This window comes from Oncorhynchus tshawytscha, linkage group LG33 (assembly GCF_018296145.1).
Source record: "Oncorhynchus tshawytscha isolate Ot180627B linkage group LG33, Otsh_v2.0, whole genome shotgun sequence".
In the NCBI taxonomy this organism is placed as follows: domain Eukaryota; kingdom Metazoa; phylum Chordata; class Actinopteri; order Salmoniformes; family Salmonidae; genus Oncorhynchus; species Oncorhynchus tshawytscha.
Genome location: NC_056461.1, coordinates 40,073,102 through 40,087,271, shown reverse-complemented (window position 1 = coordinate 40,087,271; position 14,170 = coordinate 40,073,102). Strand labels below are relative to the sequence as shown.

At 43.1% G+C, this 14,170-nt stretch overlaps 1 protein-coding gene across 1 annotated transcript; it reads left to right on the top strand.

The window, feature by feature from the left end:
• Positions 1-4,696: 4,696 nt before the first annotated feature.
• Positions 4,697-10,563, top strand: LOC112230703 (olfactory receptor 1361-like). Its single transcript, XM_042311506.1, has 7 exons — positions 4,697-4,762; positions 5,122-5,316; positions 5,549-5,601; positions 6,234-6,455; positions 6,623-6,739; positions 6,868-7,065; positions 10,265-10,563. The coding sequence occupies exons 2-7, from the start codon at positions 5,170-5,172 to the stop codon at positions 10,521-10,523; spliced, it is 996 nt and encodes a 331-aa protein (XP_042167440.1). The 5' UTR covers positions 4,697-4,762; positions 5,122-5,169; the 3' UTR covers positions 10,524-10,563.
• The last annotated feature ends 3,607 nt before the right edge of the window (positions 10,564-14,170 follow it).

Sequence of the window (14,170 nt, the reverse complement as noted above, 5' to 3'; positions counted from 1 at the left end):
GTCTCGTAATCATCCTCTGTAATACTACAGATATATAGAGTTCTGGTAATCATCCTCTATAATACTACAGATAGATAGAGGTCTAGTAATCATCCTCTATGATACTATAGATAGATAGAGGTCTAGTAATCATCCTCTATGATACTACAGATAGATAGAGGTCTGGTAATCATCCTCTATGATACTACAGATAGATAGAGGTCTGGTAATCATCCTCTATAATACTACAGATAGATAGAGGTCTAGTAATCATCCTCTATGATACTATAGATAGATAGAGGTCTAGTAATCATCCTCTATGATACTACAGATAGATAGAGGTCTGGTAATCATCCTCTGTAATACTACAGATATATAGAGGTCTAGTAATCATCCTCTATAATACTACAGATAGATAGAGGTCTGGTAATCATCCTCTATGACACTACAGATAGATAGAAGTCTAGTAATCATCCTCTATAATACTACAGATAGATAGAGGTCTAGTAATCATCCTCTATGACACTACAGATAGATAGAAGTCAAGTAATCATCCTCTATGATACTACAGATAGATAGAGGTCTAGTAATCATCCTCTATGATACTACAGATAGATAGAATTCTAGTAATCATCCTCTATGATACTACAGATAGATAGAGGTTTAGAAATCATCCTATATGTGTCACGCGGGACTACGTGTGTGTGCAGGAATCAGACGCAGAGAGAGAGTAACGGAGTAAAGTGCTTTACTATTGCACACCAAACTGATAAGCCCAAAACAATACAGGGCGCAACACTATACCAGACAACCCAAAACCACAGGGTGTCCAGTATAGAAAATAAAATACACCACAACCTAATATGTACACACGTAACAAAAGACAATCCCGCACAAAACAAGGGCGGGTCAAACTACTACATATAGGGATGCTAATCAAACCAAAATACACACAGGTGAAACTAATAAGACAAAACCAACAGACAAACGAAAAAAGGATCGGTAGCGGCTAGTAGGACGGTGACGATGATCGCCGAGCACCGCCCAAACAGGCAGGGGAGCCAACTTCGGCGGAAGTCGTGACAATATGAAACTACAAATAGATAGAGGTCTAGTTATCATCCTGGAGTAAAAGTACAATATTTTCTTAAGGAATGTAGTGAAGTAAAAATAAAACTTGTCAAAAATATAAATATTAAGGGAAATTACAGATACCCCCCCCAAAAAACAACTTAATTAGCACCTTAAAGTAGTTTCAGTTTCACAAGGACTTTACGCTACTGTCATTAGCTCAATTCATTAGCTCAACTGGAAGAGAGTGTCTGCTAAATTATTAAAATTACCATAATTACCAAAACATAAAAAATGTCATTTGATGAGATCTGAATGGTCAACTCTCCTATTTCTCTCTAATTTCTCCTGTTTCTCCTGTTTCGGCCCTGCCCCGCCCCCCTTTCAGAAAAGCTGAACACGACTCCATTTTGTTGATCCCTGCCTACAGACAGAAACTAAAACAAGAAGCTCCCGCGCTGAGGTCTGTCCAACGCTGGTCCGACCAAGCTGACTGTCACGTTCTGACCTTTATTTCCTTTGTTTTGTATTTATTTAGTTGGTCAGGGCGTGAGTTGGGTGGGCAGTCTATGTTTGTTTTTCTATGTTTTGGGGCATTTCTATGTTTCGGCCTAGTATGGTTCTCAATCAGAGGCAGGTGTCATTAGTTGTCTCTGATTGAGAATCATACTTAGGTAGCCTGGGTTGCACTGTTTGTTTGTGGGTGATTGTCTATGTTGTAGCTTCACGGTTGTCATTTGTTTATTGTTTTGTATACAGTGTCAGTATCTTTCTTTATTAAAGATTTACCATGGACACCTACCACGCCGCATATTGGTCCTCTGATCCGTTTCGCCTCTCCTCTTCAGATGAAGAGGAGGAAATCCGTGACACTGACTCCACACTCCAAGACTGCTTCCATCACGTGGACTGGGAGATGTTTCGTATTGCGTCAGACAACAACATTGACGAATACGCTGATTCGGTGTGCGAGTTCATTAGAACGTGCGTTGAAGATGTCGTTCCCATAGCAACGATTAAAACATTCCCTAACCAGAAACCGTGGATTGATGGCAGCATTCGCGTGAAACTGAAAGCGCGAACCACTGCTTTTAATCAGGGCAAGGTGTCTGGTAACATGACTGAACACAAACAGTGCAGCTATTCCCTCCGCAAGGCTATCAAACAAGCTAAGCGCCAGTACAGAGACAAAGTAGAATCTCAATTCAACGGCTCAGACACAAGAGGCATGTGGCAGGGTCTACAGTCAATCACGGACTACAGGAAGAAACCCAGCCCAGTCACGGACCAGGATGTCTTGCTCCCAGGCAGACTAAATAACTTTTTGCCCGCTTTGAGGACAATACAGTGCCACTGACTCGGCCTGCAATGATAACATGCGGTCTCTCCTTCACTGCAGCCGAAGTGAGTAAGACATTTAAACGTGTTAACCCTCGCAAGGCTGCAGGCCCAGACGGCATCCCCAGCCGCGCCCTCAGAGCATGCGCAGACCAGCTGGCCGGTGTGTTTACGGACATATTCAATCAATCCCTATACCAGTCTGCTGTTCCCACATGCTTCAAGAGGGCCACCATTGTTCCTGTTCCCAAGAAAGCTAAGGTAACTGAGCTAAACGACTACCGCCCCGTAGCACTCACATCCGTCATCATGAAGTGCTTTGAGAGACTAGTCAAGGACCATATCACCTCCACCCTACCTGACACCCTAGACCCACTCCAATTTGCTTACCGCCCAAATAGGTCCACAGACGATGCAATCTCAACCACACTGCACACTGCCCTAACCCATCTGGACAAGAGGAATACCTATGTGAGAATGCTGTTCATCGACTACAGCTCGGCATTCAACACCATAGTACCCTCCAAGCTCGTCATCAAGCTCGAGACCCTGGGTCTTGACCCCGCCCTGTGCAACTGGGTACTGGACTTCCTGACGGGCCGCCCCCAGGTGGTGAGGGTAGGCAACAACATCTCCTCCCCGCTGATCCTCAACACTGGGGCCCCACAAGGGTGCGTTCTGAGCCCTCTCCTGTACTCCCTGTTCACCCACGACTGCGTGGCCACGCACGCCTCCAACTCAATCATCAAGTTTGCGGACGACACAACAGTGGTAGGCTTGATTACCAACAACGACGAGACGGCCTACAGGGAGGAGGTGAGGGCCCTCGGAGTGTGGTGTCAGGAAAATAACCTCACACTCAACGTCAACAAAACTAAGGAGATGATTGTGGACTTCAGGAAACAGCAGAGGGAACACCCCCATCCACATCGATGGAACAGTAGTGGAGAGGGTAGCAAGTTTTAAGTTCCTCGGCATACACATCACAGACAAACTGAATTGGTCCACTCACACAGACAGCATCGTGAGGAAGGCGCAGCAGCGCCTCTTCAACCTCAGGAGGCTGAAGAAATTCGGCTTGTCACCAAAAGCACTCACAAACTTCTACAGATGCACAATCGAGAGCATCCTGGCGGGCTGTATCACCGCCTGGGTTGGCAACTGCACCGCCCTCAACCGTAAGGCTCTCCAGAGGGTAGTGAGGTCTGCACAACGCATCACTGGGGGCAAACTACCTGCCCTCCAGGACACCTACACCACCCGATGCTACAGGAAGGCCATAAAGATCATCAAGGACATCAACCACCCGAGCCACTGCCTGTTCACCCCGCTGTCATCCAGAAGGCGAGGTCAGTACAGGTGCATCAAAGCTGGGACCGAGAGACTGAAAAACAGCTTCTATCTCAAGGCCATCAGACTGTTAAACAGCCACCACTAACATTGAGTGGCTACTGCCAACACACTGTCAATGACACTGACTCTACTCCAGCCACTTTAATAATGGGAATTGATGGGAAATGATGTAAATATATCACTAGCCACTTTAAACAATGCTACCTTATATAATGTTACTTACCCTACATTATTCATCTCATATGCAGACGTATATACTGTACTCTATATCATCGACTGCATCCTTATGTAATACATGTATCACTAGCCACTTTAACTATGCCACTTTGTTTACATACTCATCTCATATGTATATACTGTACTCGATACCATCTACTGTATCTTGCCTATGCTGCTCTGTACCATCACTCATTCATATATCCTTATGTATATATTATTTATCCCCTTACACCTTGTATAAGACAGTAGTTTTTTGGAATTGTTAGTTAGATTACTTGTTCGTTATTACTGCATTGTCGGAACTAGAAGCACAAGCATTTCGCTACACTCGCATTAACATCTGCTAACCATGTGTATGTGACAAATACAATTTGATTTGATTTGATTTGATTTGATTTTCTTCCTCCTTTTTTTCTCTCCTTCTCTCTGCTTTCTCCTCTTTCTCTCTCCTCCTTCCTCTCTCTTTCCTCCTCTTTATTTCGTTTCCCTCCTCTCTCTTCTCAGCCTGTGTGGTTGGTAGATCCAGAAGGGCATTGAGATGTGTCCTATGACAACCACAGAACAACAACAACAACAACAGCAAGGGTATTCATCTCCGACATGTCTTCTTCACTCAATCAAGGTGTGTCCTACACAACTACGGTGGGTCCACAGGGGACCTCCTACTACAGATTTACCATGGGGCTGCAGGTATAACAGTGGAGGTGGACTCAGAGCCAGCACCACTAATTGGTCTTCAGTCCAACACACATCACCAGACTACTGAAGAGAGACATTTGGATCAAGTCTGTGGTAAGACCAGGTAAGAATTAGTTTCTGCAGTATGTAGTTGTACCATGTTAGACTATACAGTATGAGGGTTCAACAGGTATGAGTTATTCTAATGGAGGGAACGTGAAACCAATATCACCTTTCCAGTGCTATTCCTTGGATTATTCATTAGAATTGTTTAACTGTATCTGAGGTAAAAGTCAAATGGATTCTATTTTGTACTTTTTTGTCAGTTAAATTAATTATATTCTTAGTTTTTTAAATATAATTACATGAAAAATAGACAATTGAACTTGGATATTTGCCCTTGTATTGATGATGTTTCACCCATTGCAATGTCTCAACAGGTGAATTAAAAAACAGTCATGTATTTATTTTATATTTCCACAGATTATTACGAGCCAGGAGGAATCACTGATAACACCACCAGTCACCACCATGAGTTACCTGACCTCTGACCCTAACCAGACAGATAACATTGACACCATTATCCGACCCCCTTACTTCTTCATCAGTGGTTTCATCAACATCCCCCACATGGAGTACTATTACGTCTTCCTCTGCTTCGTATACATCATCTCTCTGGTTAGTCCATAGCTCTGGTCTAAGCTGTCACAAACTTTTATCCACTTGATAAACTAGAAAAGGTTTCACCTGATATGGTGCAGTTTCATTTCAGCTGGGGTCCTATAGCACCACATATAGTCAACGGCCAAATTAATTTACCTGTATATACATTATGAGTCATGGTTCCTCCTGTATGTATGTCTGTCTGTGTGTGTTTGTGTGTGTGTGTGTGTGTGTGTGTTGGGTCTAGGTGGGCAACACCTTCGTCATGATGGTTATCTACATGGACAACAGTCTCCACAGGTAATCAGTCCTCTTTTATCTCAGTGGTAATAATACAGCAGAATTCTACCTTTATTGGACTGTATTTTTGCAGTTCCAGAACCCAACCAGATGAACCACAACACAAACAACACAAGCTGAAGTAGCACAGGAGCTCTGGCTGCTAGTTCACTCCTTTTAGATTCCACCCATCAGCTCGGGATTTCAACTGTATCCCTGGTTACCGGCCTGCCTCTCAATAAGGCATCTGAATGAAAACCACCATTAAGTCAGCTGGATGGTCTATAGTTGATTCTGAATGAAAACCACCATTAGGTCAGTTGGATGGTCTATAGTTGATTCTGAATGAAAACCACCATTAGATCAGCTGGATGGTCTATAGTTGATTCTGAATGAAAACCACCATTAGATCAGCTGGATGGTCTATAGTTGATTCTGAATGAAAACCACCATTAGGTTCAGCTGGATGGTCTATAGTTGATAACTTACACATTACAGATGACAGTGTAAAGATGTTTAGGATCTGCACTTTTTGTCTACTTCTTTACTGATTGATTGTATTTACCTTCTCTGTAATTGTCTATGTCCTGTGTTTGTTGCATAAACAACATTTTCCCCATGGAGATAATCAGGTCAGGATCTTACCCTTACAGCCCCAAGTACATTGCTGTGTTCAACCTGGCCTTCGCGGACGTGTGTGGGAGCACTGCCATGGTCCCCAAGCTCCTGGATATGTTCCTCTTCAGCAGACAGCTCATCTCCTACAACCAGTGCCTCACTAGCCTCTTCTTCATCTTCCTCTTCCTCACCATGCAGTCCTTCAACCTCACCATCCTCTCCTACGACAGACTGGTGGCCATCTGCTGCCCGCTCAGGTCTCAGATAATACATCAAAACAAATAATTCAAAAATACAATTCAAAAGGCCTTCATAATTGCCCCTTGTGTGATAAATCATGTGCTCTCACTGACAATTCAACCTGATATATGAATACACCTCATCTAAAATCCCTGATAACAGCTTCTTTCCACTGTCCATATAGGTACCATATGATGGTGACTCACAGGTCCATGTTCCAGCTGATGGGTGCTGCCTGGGCGTTTGCTGTGTTCCTGATGTTGCTGGCTGTGTGCCTCATCACCCGACTCTCCTTCTGCCGGTAGGTGGCTGAGGAGGTGAACCTGTTGCCAAAAGGTTACCGGTTTGAATCCCAGGCTGGGTGCTGTAAAAATAAATTATCAGTTGATCACTGTAACATGTGGACAATGAAAATATATTGTATTGTAGGTCTCTGGTGATCAACAGCTACTACTGTGACCACGGTCCCCTGTACCGTCTGGCGGCCCCCTGTTCTGATGTGGTCCCTAACATAGTAATATCTTATCTCAACCCCTGTATAGTCCTCTATTTCCCCATGGTCTTCATCATATCATCATACATCTGTATCACACACGCCCTGTTCACCATCACACTGCCCCAGGACAGGTGAGAAGTCATACTGATCAGAGTCAGAGATTTAGCCAGAGATTGAGTTTATATATACATATAGCTCTGATACTGATTGTTGTGCTGTCTCAGATATACACTACAGGACCAAAAGTATGTGGACACCTGCTCATCAGACATCTCATTCCAAAATCATGGGTATTAATAGGGATCGGCCCCTGTTTTTCATTTTTTGCCTTAAATGACATACCCACATCGAACCGCCTGTAGCTTAGGCCCTGAAGCAACGATATGCATTTTCTTGATACCATTTGAAAGGAAACACTTTGAAGTTTGTGGAAATGTGAAATGAATGTAGTAGAAAATAACACATTAGGTCTGGTAAAAGATTATATAAAGAAAAAACAACCGTTTTTTGGTACCATAATCTTTTAAATGCAAGAGAAAGGGCATAATGACTATTTCTAGCCCAATTTAGACTACTAGATGGCAGCACTGTATGTGCAAAGTTTTAGAGGGATCCAGTGAAAAAGTGCATATTTATTCAAAATGTTGTATCAAGAAATGTGCCCAAATGTGCCTAATTGGTTTAATAATACATTTCCAAGTTCATAATTGTGCACTCTCCTAAAACAATAGCATTGTATTATTTCACTCTAATAGCTACTGTAAATTGAACAGTGCAGTTAGATTAACAATAATTTAAGCATTCTGCCTTTCTGAAATATGTCTGTCTTTTTTTTTCTTTCAACCTCATGCTAATTGCATTAGCCTACATTAGCTCAACCGTCCCGTGGACGGGACACCAATCCTGAATATTGAGTTGGTCTCCCCTTTGCTGCTATAACAGCCTCCACTCTTCTGGGAAGGCATTCTACGGAAATCTAGTTGGGACTTGCTTCCATTCAGCCACAAGAGCATTAGTGATGTTGGCCACTGATGTTGGGCGATTAGGCCTGACTTGCAGTCAGCGTTCCAATTCATCCTAAAGGTGTTCGATCGGGTTGAGGTCAGTGCTCTGTGCAAGCTAGTCAAGTTCTTCCACACTGATTTCAACAAACCATTTCTGTATGGACCTCGCTTTGTACACTGAGGCATTGTCATGCTGAAACAGGAAAGGGCCTTCTCCAAACTGTTGCCACAAAGTTGGAAGCACAGAGTCTAGAATGTCATTGTATGCTGTAGTGTAAAGGTTTCCCTTCACTGGAACTAAGAGGCCTCGCTCGAACCATGAAAAACAGCCCCAGACCATTATTCCTCCTCCACCAAACTTTACAGTTGGCACTATGTATTTGAGCAGGTAGTGTTCTCCTGGCATCCACCAAATGCAGATTCGTCCTCCGTACTGCCAGATGGTAAAGTGTGATTCATCACTCCAGAGAACGCGTTTCCACTGCTCCAGAGTCCAGTGTCGGCGAGCTTTACACCACTCCAGCCGACACTTGGCATTGTGCACGGTGATCTTCGGCTTGTGTATGGTTGCTCGGGCCAGGAAAACCCATTTTATGAAGCTCCCGACGCACAGTTATTGTGCTGACGTTGCTTCTAGAGGCAGTTTTAAACTCGGTAGTGAGTGTTGCAACCGAGGACAGACGATTTCTACATGCTACGTGCTTCAGCACTCGGTGGTCCCGTTCTGTGAGCTTATGTTGCCTACCACTTCGCAGCTGAGCCGTTGATGCTCCTAGACGTTTCCACTTCACAGTAACAGCACTTACAGTTGACTGGGGCAGCTCTAGCAGGGCAGAAATGTTATGCTTAGTGTATGACTTGTTGGAAAGATACCATCCTATGACAGTGCCACATTGAAAGTCATTGATCACTTCATTGAGGCCATTCTATTGCCAATGCTTAACAATGGAGATTGAATGGCTGTGTAAGCAATTTTATACACCTGTCAGCAATGGGTGTTGCTGAAAAAGCCGAATCCACTAAGTTGAAGGGGTGTCCACATACCTTTGTATATACAGTTGAAGTCGGAAGTTTACATACACCTTAGCCAAATACATTTAAACTTAGTTTTTCACAAATCCTGAGTGGGTCAGAAGTTTACATACACTCAATTAGTATTTGGTAGCATTGCATTTAAATTGTTTAATTTGGGTTAAACGTTTCAGGTAGCCTTCCACAAGCTTCCCACAATAAGTTGGGTGAATTTTGGCCCATTCCTCCTGACAGAGCTGGTATAACTGAGTCAGGTTTGTAGGCCTCCTTGCTCACACACTCTTTTTAAGTTCTGCCCACAGATTTTCAATTGGTTTGAGGTCAGGGCTTTGTGATGGCCACTCCAATACCTTACATTTGTTGTCCTTAAGCCATTTTGCCACAACTTTGGAAGTATGCTTGGGGTCATTGTCCATTTGGAAGAAAAATGTGCGGCCAAGCTTTAACTTCCTGACTGATGTCTTGAGCTGTTGCTTCAATATATCCACATGCTTCACTTTTGGGATGGTGTTCTTCGGCTTGCAAGCCTCCCCCTTTTTCCTAGAAACATAACGATGGTCATTATGGCCAAACAGTTCCATTTTTGTTTCATCAGACCAGAGGACATTTCTCCAAAAAGTATGATCTTTGTACCCATGTGCAGTTGCAAACAGTAGTCTGTCTTAATTCTGGAGGTTTTGGATCAGTGCCGTCTTCCTTGCTGAGTGGCCTTTCAGGTTATGTTGATATAGGACCCGTTTTACTGTGGAAATAGATACTTTTGCACCTGTTTCCTCCAGCATCTTCACAAGGTCCTTTGCTGCTGTTCTGGGATTGATTTGCAATTTTTTTGTGGAGTTGTTGAAAAACAAGTTTTAATGACACCAACCTAAGTGTGTGTAAACTTCCAACTTCAACTGTATAGTGTATGTTGTTAGAGTGATACATGCTGGGAAATATGGAGAATGCCACTGAACTGGATAGATGATGACTTACTGTACTGGCTCTTTTATCCTTTATTCTTTAATCTCTCCTCTCTCTCACACACACTCTCTCTCCTCTCTCTCTTCTCCCTCTCTCTCCTATCTCCTTCACTGTCTTTTCCTCTCACTACCTCTCTATTCTTCTCTCTCCTTCTGTTTCTCCCTCTCTCTCATTCTCTCTCTGCCTCGGTCTCTTTCTCCCTCTCTCTCTCCTTCTCTAATTTTCTCTCTCTCTCATTCTCTCTCTCCTTCTCTTTCTCTCTCCCTCTCTCTCCTTCTCTAATTTTCTCTCTCTCTCATTCTCTCTCTCCTTCTCTCTCTCTCTCTCTCAGAGTCAGAGCCTTGAAGACGTGTACCTCACACCTGATACTCGTAGCCATATTCTACCTGCCTGTTAATTTCACATACTTCCTTCACTCAATCATACCAACCAACGCCCGGATCATCAACCTCTCCCTGACCTCGGTGCTGCCGCCCATGCTCAACCCCATCATATATGTTCTGAAGACAGAGGAGTTTAAGGAATCGGCCAAGAAGCTGCTTAGTAAAAGAAGAGCACAGAGAGCTGTAGTGCCGATCCAATCAACATGAAGTGTTCAACTTCATTTATATCTCTATTTGAATTGTTTTTGATTGAAATGCTGTGTAAGATATACTCTATCTGCCATAGTGAAAAACTGTTGCTTCAATTTAAATGAATTTTTTTTTTTTTCAAAATGAAGTAGTTATATTATTGTCTATATGCCTTTAAAGCCATACAGAAAAAGTCATAATAAAAAGGCTGGATAAAACCCAAATTAGAACCAAATCAATATGTAATATTTTTTAAATCTTTATTTAACTAGGCATATCAGTTAAGAACAAATAATTATTTTCAATGACAGCCTAGGGACAGTGGGTTAACTGCCTTGTTCAGGGGCAGAACAACAGATGTTTGCCTTGTCAGCTCAGGGATTCGATCTTGCAACATTTCAGTTACTAGTCCAACGCTCTAACCACTAGGCTACCCTGCCGCCCCATGTTCCGCTAATACATCTCACTTTCACAAAGTGCTTAGCAAGCAGAATTAGAAGCAGTAAAACACCCTAGAAGGAAAAACACCCTACACCCTAGAAGGAAAACAATCTACACTTTAGAAGGAAAAACACCCTACACCCTAGAAGGAAAAACACCCTACATGTAACGGTCTGAGTGTAGTGGGTGAGGAGTCAGGCGCAGGAAGCAGAGAGTTCAGGGGAGTGCTATTTTAATGCACTGATACAAACGCTGAACATAAGCCAACCCTCACAAAAACACAGGGCGTACTGAACAAACAAATGCCCCAAACAGGGGGACTTAAACCGTCCCGGTGAAAACCCACAAAATGGGAAAACACAAAACCCAATAGACGTGCACATAAGTACACCAAACAGACGATCACAATAATTAATCCCGCAGAAGGAACCCTGCGGGCCGGCTGACTAATAAAGCCTACTACCTAACTCAAAACAGGTGCACACAATCAACACATAAGGAGGGGGAGGAAATAATCAGTAGCAGCTAGTAGGCCAGCGATGACGACCGCCGAGCGCCACCCGAACGGGAAGGGGAGTGTCCTTCGGTCGGAGTCGTGACACTACACCCTAGAAGGAAAAACACCCTACACCCTAGAAGGAAAAACACCCTACACCCTAGAAGGAAAAACACCCTACACCCTAGAAGGAAAACAATCTACACTTTAGAAGGAAAACAATCTACACTTTAGAAGGAAAACAATCTACACTTTAGAAGGAAAACAATCTACACCCTAGAAGGAAAAACACCCTACACCCTAGAAGGAAAAACACCCTACACCCTAGAAGGAAAAACACCCTACACCCTAGAAGGAAAACAATCTACACCCTAGAAGGAAAAACACCCTACACCCTAGAAGGAAAAACACCCTACACCCTAGAAGGAAAAACACCATACACCCTAGAAGGAAAAACACCCTACACCCTAGAAGGAAAAACACCCTACACCCTAGAAGGAAAAACACCCTACACCCTAGAAGGAAAAACACCCTACACCCTAGAAGGAAAACAATCTACACCCTAGAAGGAAAACAATCTACACCCTAGAAGGAAAAACACCCTACACCCTAGAAGGAAAACAATCTACACCCTAGAAGGAAAAACACCCTACACCCTAGAAGGAAAACAATCTACACCCTAGAAGGAAAAACACCCTACACCCTAGAAGGAAAAACACCCTGCACCCTAGAAGGAAAAACACCCTACACCCTAGAAGGAAAACAATCTACACCCTAGAAGGAAAACAATCTACACCCTAGAAGGAAAAACACCCTACACCCTAGAAGGAAAACAATCTACACCCTAGAAGGAAAAACACCCTACACCCTAGAAGGAAAACAATCTACACTTTAGAAGGAAAAACACCCTACACTCTAGAAGGAAAACAATCTACACTTTAGAAGGAAAAACACCCTACACCCTAGAAGGAAAACAATCTACACTTTAGAAGGAAAAACACCCTAGATGGCATAACACCGTAGAGAGGAACCAGGCTCGGATGGGAAGCCCGGGTAGTTGTTAGGGGGATGCATTCTACTATAATATCTCTTACAGTATAAGGGTTGACCTGTTGACACCCAGAGGAGTGTTTGGCCCAGGTGAGTGTCCATCCCTGTTGGCTAGAGAAGCTACCATATACAGTCGTATGAAAAAGTTTGGGCACCCCTGACAATTTCCATGATTTCCACTTATAAATAATTGGGTGTTTGGATCAGCAATTTCATTTTTATCTATCAAATAACTGATGGACACAGTAATATTTTAGTTGTGAAATGAGGTTTATTGGATTAACAGAAAATGTGCAATATGCATTAAAAAAAATTAGACAGGTGCATAAATTTGGGCACCCCAATAGAAAAATCACATCAATATTTAGTAGAGCCTCCATTTGCTAAAATAACAGCCTCTAGACACTTCCCATAGCCTATAATGAGTGTCTGGATTCTGGATTAAGGTATTTTGGACCATTCCTCCTTACAAAACATCTCCAGTTCAGTTAGGTTTGATGGTTGCCGAGCATGGACAGCCAGCTTCAAATCATCCCACAGATTCTCAATGATATTCAGGTCTGGGGACTGGGATGGCCATTCCAGAACATTGTACTTGTTCCTCTGCATAAATGCCCGGGTAGATTTTGAGCTGTGTTTTGGGTCGTTGTCTAGTTGAAATATCCAGCCCCGGCGTAACTTCAACTTTGTTAATGATTCTTCAACATTATTCCCAAGAATCTGCTGATATTGAGTGGAATCCATGTGATCCTCAACTTCAACAAGATTCCAAGTACCGGCACTGGCCACACAGCCCCACAGCATAATGGAACCCCCACCAAATTTGACTGTGGGTAGCAAGTGTTTTTCTTGGAATGCTGTGTTCTTTTGCCGCCATGCATAACGTCCCTTATTATGACCAAATAACTCAATCTTTGTTTCATCAGCCCACAGCACCTTATTCCAAAATGAAGCTGGCTTGTCCAAATGTGCGTTTGCACACCTCAAGTGACTCTGTTTGTGGCGTGTGTGCAGAAAAGGCTTCTTCCGCATCACTCTCCCATACAGCTTCTCCTTGTGCAAAGTGCACTGAATTGTTGAACGAGGCACAGTGACACCATCTGCAGCAAGATGATGTTGTAGGTCTTTGGAGGTGGTCTGTGGGCTGTTTTTGACCGTTCTCACCATCCTTTGCCTTTGCCTCTCCAATATTTTACTTGGCCTGCCACTTCTGGCCTTAACAAGAACTGTGCCTGTGGTCTTCTATTTCCTCACTATGTTCCTCACAGTGGGCACTGACAGCTTAAATCTAGCTTTTTGTAGCCTTCCTCTAAACCATAATGTTGAACAATCTTTGTTTTCAGGTCATTTGAGAGTTGCATCAAAGCTGGGACCGAGAGACTGAAAAACAGCTTTTATCTCAAGGCCATCAGACTGTTAAACAGCCATCACTAACATTGAGTGGCTGCTGCCAACACACTGACACTGACACTGACTCAACTCCAGCCACTTTAATAATGGGAATTGATGGGAAATGATGTAAATATATCACTAGCCACTTTAAACAATGCTACCTTATATAATGTTACTTACCCTACATTATTCATCTCATATGCATACGTATATACTGTACTCTATATCATCGACTGCATCCTTATGTAATACATGTATCACTAGCCACTTTAACTATGCCACTTTG